Source organism: Neoarius graeffei, chromosome 15 (assembly GCF_027579695.1).
Source record: "Neoarius graeffei isolate fNeoGra1 chromosome 15, fNeoGra1.pri, whole genome shotgun sequence".
NCBI lineage: Eukaryota > Metazoa > Chordata > Actinopteri > Siluriformes > Ariidae > Neoarius > Neoarius graeffei.
Genome location: NC_083583.1, coordinates 76,771,767 through 76,787,148, shown reverse-complemented (window position 1 = coordinate 76,787,148; position 15,382 = coordinate 76,771,767). Strand labels below are relative to the sequence as shown.

At 41.6% G+C, this 15,382-nt stretch overlaps 1 protein-coding gene across 1 annotated transcript in view; it reads left to right on the top strand.

Annotated features, from left to right (window-relative positions):
* LOC132899078 (mucin-5AC-like) overlaps positions 1 to 15,382 on the top strand; it is a 58,664-nt gene that overhangs the window by 38,754 nt on the left and 4,528 nt on the right. The window contains exons 45-47 of the mRNA XM_060940715.1: positions 1,052 to 1,436; positions 7,739 to 7,755; positions 7,936 to 8,031. Coding sequence (XP_060796698.1) covers positions 1,052 to 1,436; positions 7,739 to 7,755; positions 7,936 to 8,031 — 498 coding nt within the window. The remainder of the gene's footprint in view (positions 1 to 1,051; positions 1,437 to 7,738; positions 7,756 to 7,935; positions 8,032 to 15,382) is intronic.

Sequence of the window (15,382 nt, the reverse complement as noted above, 5' to 3'; positions counted from 1 at the left end):
TTCAATAATAAGTTGAAAGTTCATGGAACCATAAATAAATGTTCCCTAGGTCAGGTGAACCACACAGATTTCACACCGCACTCTCAGACTAATGATAAGAAAGGGAACAGAGAAACCAACAATCACTTGAAAAATGTTGCAGGATGACCTGAAAACAGCAAGATCAACATTTACACAGAGAACAATATAAAATCTACTGCACCACAATCATCTCCATTCCTACACCACATGCAAAACTCCTCTGTTAAAGAAAAAAAAGCATGGAGATCTGTATCTAAAAGCATTTGGACAAACCACAACTCCTTTAGAGCAATATACCCTGGTCAGACGAAACAAACATAGAGCCCTTTGTTGATGATTCAGCTTGTCATTTTTGAAGAAAGAAGGGTTGTGGGTATGATCCCAAAAACACTATATCCACAGTGAAACACAGAGGGGAGAGCGTCATGATATGGTGGGATTACATATCATTGAAGGAAATATGAATGGAGTGATGTACCAGGACAGTTTAGAGAAGAATTTAATCTTATTGGTCAAGAAACTGAATCTGTATCGAAGATGAACATTTCAACAAGACATTATCCCCAATAATACAGCCACGATAACTCAAGAAGGCCTTGCATGGTCCGGCCAATCTCCTGACTTAAACCCTGTGTCAGATATGCAACAGTAGATGGATGTAAATGCAGGAAGAGTTTTATTTTACAGGTGTGCAATACTGATTACAAAAAAAAATAAAAAATGAAAACAGCTCAGCGTAACAAAAACAAACTAAACCAAAAGCAAACAGAAAACAGTGATTTAACCAGAGACTTAAACATGGCTAGAAACAAATGTGACAATTGTGATAAGGATAATACTTCACAAAGTCACTGCATAAACAGTGTCCTTATATCAGTGTGCTGATTGTGCTCCAAATCAGAAACAGGTGTGTCCACTGATCAAACATCCCAAAGCATGCACAATGCACTTCATCTACGTGGACATGCATGACTGCTTGAGCTGCGCCAGGCTCGAGTGTGTGAAGGCATGACAGAACCCCTCCCCAAAGAGCTCCCTCTGGGAGCTGAAATCCTATGAGAACATGAGTAGGAGGATGGTTGGGGGTTCAGGCATAGACATGGGTTTGGGTGTGGACTCAGACACGGATTCAGTCCTAGATGTGAGATCAGACATAGGCCTGGATATGGGCTCAGGCATGGACGTGAGTGCCAGACTAGACATGGACATGTGCTCAGAAATAGACATGGAGCTGGACTCTGACTCTGGACTAGACATGGACTTGTGTTCCAGACTAGACATGGGTTTGGGATTGGACCCTGCACTGTATATGGATTCAGGCATAGATATGGTTTCAGGCATGACTCTACACTTGAGCATGGGCATGGATCCTGGCCTCAGCATGGGCATGAATTTGAACATGGGCATTGAAACAGGTATGGGCATGGACTCAGGCATGACGCTGGGCTTGAGCATGGGCATGGACCCTGGTGTCAGCATGGGCATGAAGTCGAACATGGGCATGGATTCAGGCATGGACAAGGACTCAGGCATGATGCTGGGCTTGAGCATGGGCATGGACCCTGGCGTGGGCATGGACTCGGGCATGGACTCATGTCTTAGACTCTGACCTTGGCATGGGTACCAGCATTAACATCGGCATGGACTTGGACATGGGCTTGGATCTTGGCATGGTCCCCGGAGTTATGATGACCTCCCTTAAGCTCGGTGGACAGAGCGAAGGGCTTGTCCTCCCTGAAGCCCTGCAGTGGAGCTAAGCGCTCATCCTCTCTGAAGCCTTGTGGCAGAGCAAAGAGCTCATCCTCCCTGAAGTACAAATTACGAAAACAAAACATGAGGCAAGGTCAGAGTAAGAAAAACATAAAAATGTTTGTCTATAAACAAATGTGACAATCGTGATAGGGATAATACTTTGCAAAGTCACTGAGTCAGTGTCCTTATATGAGCATGCATTGATTGCATTCCAAATCAGCAACAGGTGTATCAAAAGATCAAATGCCCCAGGGTGCACACAACGTGCTTCGTGGGTGTGGACATACGTGGCCGCTCTAGCTGTGCCAGGCTTGAGCACACAAAGCCATGACACCCTATTGAAACTTCATGGAGGATTTTAAAATTGTGAGTTCATCAGAGAAACCTTCATAACCTTGAGGAACTGAAGATGATTTGGCAAAAGAAACGGGGAAAAACTGAACCATAAGGCTGCAAAAACCTAATTACTTCTTACTGTTGATATCCCAAAGCTATAAATGCAACAGTTTGCAGAAAAGTATTGTGTTATTAATATGTGGTAGCTGAATATTTTTCCATATCAATTTTGCTTTTTTCAACATATCTTTGTTTATGCTAAGGAATATATAAGGAATACAAGTCAAAAGGCAAAAGATTGTGTACAAATTCATAGTGGTTATATGAACTGGAATTATATCAAATAAATCGAGCATAGGGTAGTTATGGCAGGCCATGAAGTCAAGCTCAGCCCTCAATCCCAGTGACATCAACTGACTGCAGCTGATCGCATGCCAGCCCACATCAGCTGTCAGCTGAGCTGATTCCCTTCTACACATTCTCTCATAGAGCACCTTATTTGAGCTGCTTTAACCTGCCTACCTTTGCTGCTTCCTCTGCAAGCCATTTTACAAGAGAGCACCATTTCTATTTGTCAGAGCTCTCGTTTGGCAAGTAGATGTCTTCTGCTCCCAGGATTAATGAATGGCCTGCACTAGGCTTCTAGAAATCTTGTTAATAAATAGCATTGTGGCTCCACTTGGAGCTTCCCTCAAGGAACTCTTTACATTGTCACGGGGGGCATCTGCATCAAGCCCCAGCTGCAGATCTTTTCAGCTCCTCTGCTCCCAGGGAAGCCGCTGAAAATGAAAACACTGCCATACCTCTTCAAAGTCCCAGCTCCTGCTGCTCCACGGCCCAAGGGAGCGCAAGTCTAAGCCCAGCAGCTACATTTTCAGACCCGACTAACTCCTTGTCAGCTTTGTCCAACATCCAGCATCACTTGCCACCATGAACTCCAGAATCCAAGCTCTGGAGTCTGGTCAACTCCCTCTACAAGTTCATGTTTCTCAGCAACAGTGGGTTTGTTTACATCCTCCATGATCCAAAATTAGCCGTGGGGCCAGAACGATGACATCACCAACCAATTATTTAATCTGACAACTCACATTAACCCTATAGGTATAGCTCCCTGTAAACATTTTGTGGAGAGAGAGAGAGAGAGAGAGAGACCCTAATTATAGCTTTATCTGTTCTTTGTAATGATGAAGCTCAAAGCATCAGTAGTCTCATTCATGTCATGCTTCACACCCTTTGCATTGGTATTTATTTGTCTGAATGGAGAGATAGGATATATTTCTCAGTCAGCCTCACCTTCATTCATCGCAGCAGCCCAAAATATTTGACACCTCATCAGAGGCTCTTTGCTTGTCCCTGCTTAACAACTGTGAACTGCTTTCATGCTTCACGTCATAGATGACTTTTGCTAGAGGACAACTCAGTTCAAACCCAGACTGATGTATCTTAGAGCTTAACATATATTTACAAATTGTGTGGGTATTCCTCTATCTGAAGAGGAAACATCAGGCCCTTTCCAGATTATAGTATTTCTAGGCATCACTTTAGACAGCTGCCTCTCAGAAAAATCAAATCAGTTCAGAGAGGTCATGAGAAGTACAGGAGGCAATAGCTGTTTCAAAAAGGGATTATTTCTATGTTTGGGCATCTTAATTATGCAATGTCTGTTATTCCCTTTTATTTGTATCCAGGCTTCTTGACCTCTCTACTTCTGTAGAGAACTCCATGATAGGATGAGCTTGGATACAGGCTGCAGATCTGAATGCCAGTTCTAGTCTCTTTTTGTTGGGTAAAATGGAATGGTATCTTATTCTTCTATAACAAAAACCTGGAATCTCCATTCGCAGTTAAGTTGTTCACAGATGCAGCCCCTTCCATTGGTGGTGGTGGTGGGGGTGTTCAATAATCAGTGGTTTGCTGATACATGGCCAAAAGAATTGTCATCCTTGTCAGCTAACACTTCTTCCACTGCTCTAATGGAATCTACCCAATCATGTAGCTCTTCTTCTGTGGGTAAACACTGGTCAAGAAAGCAAATCCTGTTTTTGTGGCAGTGAGGCAGCAGCTGTAAACATCATTAGCAAAAGGCACTCCTCAGTTCTGTTATTAATAGATTCGTGATGCACCTCATATGGTTCTCTGCATTGGATAATTTCATCATTTTGAATAGCCCATATTCTAGACTTGGACAACAAAAGGCCAATTCTTGTCCCGCTTTGAATTTCAGCACTTCGTCAACTGTGCCCAGAGGCAGTGCCATCCAGCCTGACCTGCCCCGTTCATTCAAACTGCACTAGATTAAGCAATAAATGTTATTGCATAGCTGTTCAGGCTTGCTGTATAAACTTACTAGCTATGTTACCCCAACTATCAATCTGTGAAGCTTCAACTCACCTCACCATATTTCATCTTTGTTTTACTTGCTTCCTACTTAATAGTTCAGCGAGCTCCTCCTGCTGGCTCTTCAATGAAAGCATGGAAGGCCAGGGAGGTCTGCTTGGTGTGGTAGTTTGGATGGGGGTGGGGGGTTTGCCGTGGCTCTCCCTGCTTTTGCCTTTCCATCTAGGCACATGGTAGGGCAGGGAGGTGTGCTCTCTCTACCCCAAGGCTTTCCACATATGCATGTGGAAGGGCAGGGAGGTCCCAAAACAGAGCCACCCACCAAATACAACTTCTCATCTCATCTCATTATCTCTAGCCACTTTATCCTTCTACAGGGTCGCAGGCAAGCTGGAAACTATCCCAGCTGACTATGGGCGAAACGCGGGGTACACCCTGGACAAGTCGCCAGGTCATCACAGGGCTGACACATAGACACAGACAACCATTCACACTCACACCTACGGTCAATTTAGAGTCACCAGTTAACCTAACCTGCATGTCTTTGGACTGTGGGGGAAACCGGAGCACCCGGAGGAAACCCACGCAGACACGGGGAGAACATGCAAACTCCGCACAGAAAGGCCCTCGCCGGCCCCGGGGCTCGAACCCAGGACCTTCTTGCTGTGAGGCGACAGCGCTAACCACTACACCACCGTGCCGCCCCAAATACAACTTGTTGCAAATATTGCAATGTCAATAAAGTTCCTTGACAAAAGTGGTCCTGAACAGAAATTGAGCTTAGTGTGGTTCTGTCAGGCCATGAAGTCAAGCTCAGCCCTCAATTCCAGCTATATCAGCTGACTGTAGCTGATCTCAAGCCAGCCCACATCAAGCTTTCAGCTCAGCTGATCCCCGTCTACACATTCTATTGGCATATCTCTCATAGAGTGCCTTATTTAAGCTGCTTTAACCTGCCTACCTTTGCTGCTTCCTCTGCAAGCCATTTTGCACCCCAGCTCCACCCCTTTTATGCTGTCTGACGTTAATCAGTGTCATTTCAGTGAGATGCATTGACATATATGTTTTTTTTTTTTTTCGTTTCTGGTTTCCAGTTGAGAGTACGTCATGTGCATTCTGGCTGCCGCTTTTCACCGGAGCTTTTTTATTTTATTTTCTCTCCTTTTTTATTTTAAATTTTTTCCTTTTTTCTGTGTTTTGATGTTTGTTTGAGTGTTTTTGTCCGCCAGTTGTGGTGTAGGTCTGGACCCAGTTTTGGGCATCGGTTCCCTCCAGGCCTTGGTTCGCTGTGGGTGATGGCCGTGCTCCCAGCTATAGACTGCAGTGAGCTCGTTCCTCATTTTAACATCGTGGTTGTCCAGCACTCTGTGCTTTAATGCTTGGCGTGATGTTCCGAGCGATGTTGCTCGGGGACGTCGCAGCAGCTGTGCAGGCGGTTTGGGACACACCACCGCTCTGCATGGCGGTGCTTCTGTGCTTGCTTTGTGGATCCATGGCATGGTGTTCGAGCGATGCTGCTGGTGGCATCACGGCGGCTGTGCTAGAGATGTGGGACTTGTTTTTGTGCGCCTTTTGGTGGGACTGTGGCTGCTACACCACTGGAATGATATCCTGACCTCTATTTGGTGGACGTTTCTTTTTTCTGCCTATTATTGTAAAGCGACCTTGGGTTTTGAGAAAGGCGCTACATAAATTGAACTTTATTATTATTATTATTATTATTATTATTATTATTATTATTATTTCTGTATCATTGATGCCTGCTCACAACCCAGTCCAGGCCACCTTCTTCCATTGCTCCATGGTCCAGTTCTGATGCTCACATGCCTATTGTAGGCATTTTCCTTGGCAGACAGGTGTCAGCATGAGCTTACTGACCAGTCTGCAGCTACTCAGTCCATACAAAGCAAGCTGGGATATGCTGTATGTTCTAACCCCTTTCTAGCATACCCAGCATTAACTTTTTCAGCAAGTTGTGCTACAGGTGCTCTTCTGTGGTTTGCTGATTGCCCTTTCTTGGACCACTTCCTGAGAGATAATAATCACTGCATACCAGAAACACCCCCATGACTGACAATATTGGAGAAGTGTTGACCCAGTCATCTAACCATTGCATTTGGCCCTTGTCAAAGAAGCTAAGATATTTATGCTCGCCAATTTTTCTGCTTCCAACACATCAACTTTGAGAACTGACTATTCACTTATTGTGTAACATATCCAACCCCTTGTTAGGTATCACCATAACAATATGATCAATGTTGTTCACTTCACATCTCAGCGCCTTTATAGTTTGCTGTTTTGAGTCCCGCAAAGGCAGCCATCCTCCATTAAAGACTTGTCGCAGGAATTCAATTTGATCTGTGCTTTTGGATCCATCCACTTTCAGCTGACTTGAAAACCCATCTATTCATCTCCTGGTAAATGGCCTTAAGTGAGAGAAACCACAGGCAATGATGTAGGCCACCCTTTCAATTTCCCAGTTCTTCCTAAATTAATCATATAATTAAGGGGTGGGTGCTTCAGTCTTATACAGATCTTCTAATAAACAGTCTTTGCTGCTGTTATCCCTGCTTCAGCCTTTCCATACAGGCACATGGAAGGGAGGTGTGCTCTCCACGTAGGTACGTGGAAGGGCAGGGAGGTCCCATATTCTGACCTGAATCATGTCATTTCTGTTGTCATTGATGTACCCTCTGTTCTGTACCCTATGTTTTTTTTTTTCTTTCCTGCGGCTCTTCCTGCTTTAGCCTTTCCATGTAGGCACATGGTTGGGCAGGGCGGTGTGCGCTCCCTGTCCCAAGGCTTCCATGTATGCACATGGAAGGGCAGGGAGGTCCCAGAACAGAGCCACCCACCAAATCCAACTGGTTGTGAATATTGCAATGTAAATAAAGTTCCTTGACAAAAGTGGTCCTGACAGAACAAAAACAAAGGTGTCCAATTACTTATTTGCCTTCACTGTACATTATTCTTTTTCCTGAGACTGTTTTAGTCCCTGATAAACAATTGTTTCTTTATGAGGAGTTACAGATTTCCTGTGTTATCTGCAGCATAGGGATGTAATGCTCAGTTTATCCCTTCAGTTTTCAGTCAGATTTCTCTTTGTCTTGTTGCAGCCTGGTGCGTCTGTCCCGAAGGAGAGATGTAATGAGTGTGTATGTTCTGATGAAGTGGATTCTGAAACTAAACTGCACAAAATCATGTGCAGTCCTCTTTCATGTCCCACACAGTGCCCACTGGTGAGTAGGAAGCAATTCACACTGTGACAATGTTTTGTTGTGTGCAATGGTAGCAATCCCATTGTGTAAGGTAAATATCAGTGTATATTGTATGAGATTGTACAATCTTTCTGAAATGCTCTCAAATGATTAAATAAAGTACATTTGCTAATTCAAATATTATTTTAATATTGAGAACTCAAGTATGCGAATACAATTTTCATAGGTAAGCACTTTCATAATTATGTTACTTCCCTGTTATTTTATTTAGGGATATGAGTACCAGCCTGTTCAAGGAAAGTGCTGTGGGAAATGTGTGCAGATTGCCTGTGTGGTAACATCTGGAAATATAACTGAAGTTATCAAGGTGAGATTTTAATGTATGCAAAAGTATAAAATATGACATATACTGATCTCTGTAGCACCAGTGGTGAGGGTGACCCCATGGAAATCCTCAGGATTCAGTAGCATGGACATAGAACATCATTACAGTCAGAATGTAAACAAATCCTAAAAAACTAAAGATTAATCCATCTCATATAAGCAGACACTCATGACAAAGGGTAGGGGGACGTTGATAAAATAAACACTGTGTACATAATTTCAGTTAGCCTCTATCCCACATTATTAACCCCGCCGACAGTAGTCGGAGGGGTTATTATTTTCACCTGCGTCAGTCTGTGTGTGTGTGTGTGTATCTGTCTGTCTGTCTGTCTGTCTGTCTGTCTGTCTGTGTGTCTGCAAGATATCTCAAGAACCAATGGATCGATTTGGACCAAATTTTGCACGTGTTGCCAATCACCCAGGAAGGAAACCATTAAATTTTGGAGGTCAAAGGTCAAGGTCATGGCAGAACTTCGAAATTTTCGCCCAATGTATTTTAATAGGGAAAAGGCGGGGTTTGCACTCGTTAGAGTGTCCCTGTCTAGTTATTATTATTATTATTAGTAGTAGTAGTCATAGTATTACCAGGAACAATGGAGCAAGGCAGAAACATCAACACAGTTAATACTGCTTGAGTGTGTAATGTACAAGAGAAATGGCTTCTAATCACATTATGCGGTCTCATTATTAAATACTATATTGCCATTCAGTGTATGTATGACTATGAACAAACTAATTCAAGAGCCCAGAAACATGCCTCCAGTAAAGTACAGACAGAGCTTGTGTTTAGAACAGGATCAGGATGGCCAAGTATGAGAGAAATCTACTTCACAAGCCTGTTAGTGAATGTGTTAATACTGTACATAATTGTGAAATCTGTAACCTGTAAACCTGTTATTTCAGTTACCAAAATATTTTTTTCACTTCTAGTTGTAGTATTAGATTTCGTTAATTATAATAAAGGTAGACTTTTCCCCGTCACCCAATTATTTTTGTTTAGTGAACCAAAAGCTACTGAATTTGAATCACAGACTTTGAAATTTATTTGGATTTTTAAATAGAGCAATTAATGACTTTATTTACACATGGCCCTAAATTATCTGCTATTTTTTCCTGCTTCACCATGACCCAATTCAAGAGACTACATCATGCATCACATGGTGGGCTTTCCCCATTCACGAAAGGCATTGTGGGATACAAATTTGAAACAGGAGAGAAAAATGGAGGATGTGAGTGTGTGAATGAAACGTGAAAGACAGACTACAGTAACTTTAAAGCAAGAAGAAAAGATGTTACGTTATATATGACGAAAGGAAACACAGGGCCAAACTAATAAATATTGGTGGTCAGCAAGCACCTCAGTGTGATCAGCTGTTCGTTTAGCGACAGAATGATGGAACTGTCAGTGCATGCTCAAAGGTAAACCTGTAGATGGCAGTAATGCAACACTGTGGATGCCAGCTGCCATAAAACCTAAAAAGGAGGGTAAACCTGCGTACCGTATGAGCACACGGACGTCCTCTGTCTGCTTGACTGCGCGAAGCGAGCGATTTCATGCACATTATTTGCACAGAATGGCCTGACATTTTGTGAGATATTACAGAAATAAACATATATCACAATGACCACATTTCAGAAAGAACTAAATTTCACCGATTTTATGAAATCGAAAGGCCGTCTAGCTTTAACCCTGGTGCACACCAGATTCTTTTTTTTTTTTTTTTGACTACCTCAAAACAAATACATAATGTCTTTTAAGTAGCTCTGTACCATAGTGACACACAAAACAGATAGCTGTAGTTCAATTATTTAATCTCAAATGCACATTTCATCTTAATACAGCACTTTTCAAATCCAAGTCAGGTCAAAAGTCCCTAAACTGCTCCTCGGGTATCAGAGGTTGGGGGTCATTTTCAAGTTAGAATGTCCCAGTCAAGTTATGACTTGAACCAGAAGTCAAATAATTTTTTAAATTCATTGAACTTGAGTTCAGTCATAGCCTGGTGCGAACATACAGCAAATTGCCACAATGCTCAGAATTACAACCCACTAAAATGAACATGGTTTTAACAAGTAACATGATTTAGAAATAAATTAGGTACTACTTCATTAAGGGTAATGATATGCAATGATAAACTAGGAGAAGAGAAGAAGAAAACAGGACCTGGGCTGCTTGGGCAGAAGGTGGTATGGTGTCTTTTCCAGTTATAATTTTTTTTTCAGTAATGACGCTTCTGTGTTTCTTTAGCCTGGTGAATCCTGGACTCCACCTAATGACAAGTGTGTGACTTACGACTGTGTGAAAAATGGGATACAGTACAATTCTGTAATGATCCATCATGTTTGTCCACCGTTCTTTGAAGCTGACTGTGTTTCTGTGAGTTCCCACAACCATAAAAAGCACAAGTCACACTGGTATCATCATAAGTAGGGATATAATTAAATATAAATAAACCTAAGAACATTTACCCCTTAATATAATCCTTTTCTTTTTCCTGAAACAGGGAACAATTGTCACTGTTAATTGCTGCCGTACCTGTAAGTGTTCAGTTACATTTATTCAGTTGAAATTGTTTAACATACAAACTGACATACAACTGAGCAAATCCAATCCATGCAATGAATTTGGACTAAAGAAATTGAGTGTGTATTTTTTTTTATTTTATTTTAAGGCGAACTGAAGAATAGGACGTGTAGCCTCACCAGGAGTTCCACTTACTTAGAGAGCAACGGCTGCAAGACTGCAAAACTAGTGGAGCTGACGGCTTGTGAAGGCTCTTGTGTTACATCTTCCCTGTAAGCTTCAGTTTTTTACTTCTATCACATGAAAAGGCAGTGTCCAAGGTACACAAAGTACCTTGGACAATTACTGAGAGATTCAAAATGATTCAAGCAATATTTTTTATTCATAGACTTTTATTATAATCTTCTGTAACATGTCTGTCAGCTTTTAATATTAGGACTTTTACATGGATGATGATTTTGCAAGAACCTCCCATCAGCTTATGACAGCATGAACTGTTTTCATTTCACCAGTACATGGAGACATTTAGCACTGAGATGTGTTTCCTAGTGCCTCAAAATAAAATGATCCACTTTCCCTCTCCACTCCTCAGCTACTCGATGGCAGCCAACACGTTTGAGCACTCATGCTCCTGTTGTCAGGAAGTGAACACTACCAAAAAAGAAGCAGAATTCCTCTGTCCAGATGGATCAACATTCATCAGCACGTACATCTATGTTGAGAAGTGCAGCTGCTATGAGAGAGTTTGCACATTGAAAGAAATACCTTCCATCCAGCAGGAGCAGCGTAGACGTCAGCAATCAAATGGAGAATAGTCTTAATTTTCGCTCATTAATGTTAATCTATTTATGACTCTATTTACACGAATCACCTAAGGAATCAACTAAAGAACTGTGGTGACTGAATAAATTCAGTCTTCAGCCTTTTGTTTCTGTAATTCTTTTCTGATGCTTAAAACCTAATAAACATCAGCAAGCAATGTGCTATATCTCATTTTTGTGAAAATGCACACATATATAAAACGCACACAGAGGTCACTTCAATAAGAACTTGTTCTTGATTCTAAGATCCCTGTTCTTGGCTGTAGGAGGGGAACCCAATGTGTTCTTCTGCTGTTGCATGCTGAGATGCTTTTCTGCTCACCACGGTTGTAAAGAGTGATTATATGAGTTGCTATATCCTTCCTGGCCAAAAAGCTCAAACTAATCTGGCCATTTTCCTCTGACCCTCTCTTATCAACAAGGTGTTTGTTTCCACCTACAGAACCGTCACTCACTCAGTGTTTTTTTTTTTTTTTACCATTCTGTGTAAACTCTAGAGACTGTTGTGTGAAAAACCCAGGTTTCAGGAAATCAGCAGTTTCTGAAATACTCAAACCAGTCCATCTGCTACCAGCACCCATGCCACAGTAAAAGTCACAGAGATCACCATTTTTCCCATTCTGATGTTTGAAGTGAACATTAACTGAAGCTCTTGATTTATATCTGCATGATTTTATGCATTGTGCTGCTGTCAAGGGATTGGCTGATTAGAGGACTGCAGAAAACAGCAAGTGTGTGTGTGTGTGTGTGTAAAAGAGATTATTTGACCTGATGTGCTGATAAGTAAGCTGCAATACAGTTCATGCAAGTTGAATGATTGTTCTTATGCAGCTGATAAAATCTGCATTAGTGCCACCTTTCATTCAGCAAAATGAGGGTTTTTCTTTATATTCAGAGAAAATCTATTTTTCAGATCAAAAACAATATTTATATTTATTGGGAAAGGAAAAAAAAGTAGCATTGTTTTTTTTTTTCCCAGTACAGAGCTCAGGATCAAACCCTGAACCCTGAAGTTGAATTGCACAATCACTGCTCCAAATACTTATTATATTATTATGAGCAAATTACACGCAAAAAACTGTCATCCTGCCTTTATTCACACGTCAACTCATACACTCAACACATAGCAAGAAGCATAAAGGAAAGGCACGTCATGCAATTTATAGCATCAGAAAGTAGAAAAACCCACCACAAATTATCAAATCAGTGATTTCTTCTAATTTTAGCACAGTAAAGTCATCTTCATACTGCTGTTCTATTTAAAGAGTGAAACTGAAATGCAGAGTTGCATTATCTTTTCTAAATGAAATAACTTAAAATATATGAGACGTATTTAGAGTTACACATGTATAAGAGTGCGTTCTTACTAAAATGAATTAACAGACGGATTACATAAGCGGGGGGGGGGGGGGGGGGGTGTCGCAGGCAAGCTGGAACCTATCCCAGCTGACTACGGGCGAAAGGCGGGGTACACCCTGGACATGTCGCCAGGTTATCGCAGGGCTGACATATAGAGACAAACAACCATTCACACTCACACCTATGGTCAATTTAGAGCCACCAATTAGCCTAACCTGCATGCCTTTGGACTGTGGGGTAAACCGGAGCACCTGGAGGAAACCCACGTGGACATGGGGAGAGCATGCAAACTCCACACAGAAAGGCCCTCGTCGGCCACTGGGCTCGAACCCAGGACCTTCTTGCTGTGAGGTGACAGTGCTAACCACTACAACGCCATGCTGCCCCCAACCGTACACATATAGACATAATACTCAGCTATGGATATAAAGTTGACTGGTATAACACTTGTACCATTTATAATTTCGATAGACTTTTTTGTGGTAAATTTGGACAAAGTGACATTTGTTTGCAGCGAATATCAACAAATATAAACAGATTTAAAATAAATATGCTACTTTTATGACCACCTTTATTATGTTGACTGAAAAAGCACTGAAAAAAGGGGAAAATGGGGGTTGTGGAATTTACAAAAATGAAATTAATATACATGACATGATTTCTTTATGCTACCTCTCTGAACATATATAAATCATGTAGAACTGATTGATTTTTGAGGAATGTCAAATCTATGAATTTCAGTCATGCTGGGAGAAAAAAAAAAGTTATGTTTTGCTCAGTAACTCCACCCATTTTGAAGACGTCAGCAGCGGGTGCAGGTGCACGAGCTAGGCAGGGACAGACATTTTCAAGTTCAGTCCACCATAGAGTATTAACTTTAATCCAGCAGGGAAGATATACAAAACCAAGGAAAAAAAACATTTGGCTTCAACAAGTTAGTTATAAATGCTGAGTATGCAAATCAGTCACGTTAATTAAACATGGGATAATTAAATACAGCTAACATAAAAAAATCCTCCATCTTAGCAAATAAAACATGTTTGATTGATAAAACAATATCTTTGTGTTAACATGAATAAATCATGTTTGTTAAACATGACAAAAGTTGGTACATTGAACATGACTAAATTTGGTCAAGTGAACATGATTTTAATGTGTGCAACCGATGTACATGATTTTTTCATTTTAAATCTACAGCCTATTTTTTTTCAGTGTAATTAAAAGGAGCTACAGAAAAGCTCAATAACCTAAAGTAGAATCTGCTACACCATTGGCCTAGAAGTGTTGTCACTAAGAATGCCATGAGATACTGCTTTGAATTACGTTATCTCATCTCATCTCATTATCTCTAGCCGCTTTATCCTTCTACAGGGTCGCAGGCAAGCTGGAGCCTATCCCAGATGACTACGGGCGAAAGGCGGGGTACACCCTGGACAAGTCGCCAGGTCATCACAGGGCTGACACATAGACACAGACAACCATTCACACTCACATTCACACCTACGCTCAATTTAGAGTCACCAGTTAACCTAACCTGCATGTCTCTGGACTGTGGGGGAAACCGGAGCACCCGGAGGAAACCCACGCGGACACGGGGAGAACATGCAAACTCCACACAGAAGGGCCCTTGCCGGCCCCGGGGCTCGAACCCAGGACCTTCTTGCTGTGAGGCGACAGCGCTAACCACTACACCACCGTGCCGCCCTGAATTATGTTATGTAAAAGAAAATAAAAATATAGAAATCTTGGGACCACACAGACACTACACAGACACTCAGGATGGAGGCACCAATAACAACTGGGATGAACTTTAGTCCAAAAGGCTCAGCTGAGCCCCAAGATAACAACAAAGGACCTGGTGAAGGATCTAGAGACATCAGGTACTGGGGTCCATCCAAGAGTGAATCCTACATCATCATGGCCTGAAATACTGTCACACAACAAAGAAGCACCTACTCCAAGACCAGCATTAAAAAAAGCCAGACTGGGGTTTGCAGTCATTTGGAGGAGAGTGTTTTAGTCATATGAGGCTTTTACTCCAAAGATCACTATCTCAACTGTGAAGCGTTTTTATGTACCTGGTTATACCACACCTTTCTGACTCAGTGCTACAGTGTTTATGGTTACAACTAAGTTTCTGTTTTCTGGTTCATATCTTTGTCCCTCACCCAAGTATCATTATTTGTACATTGCCTGACTTCTGTCTGTTTCCTGACATATCCTGACACTGCTTATTATTTTGGATTCGTTTGCCTTTGGTAAAAATGAAGACACTTCGCCTGCCAGTGCCACTGTCTCTTGAAAAATAGGTGTATGTAAACTTTTGGCCTTGATTATATAATTATGTCTCCATACTGCCTACATTGGAGGGTTGCAATGTTTATTTTAATATAAATGAATGAATAGCTGTATCACTGTCTGTTCTTTAAACCACTAATGTTAGATACTGCCAAATAAACATGATCATATGACCATGTTTGACACAGTCATCTGTGTTCACAGAGACAGAAGTGGACAAAGAACCCAACTTCATTACTTAAGTCAAAGTACAGATCCCACTGGTCAAATGTTACTCCAATACAATACAATACAATACAATACAATACAATACAATACAATACAATACAATA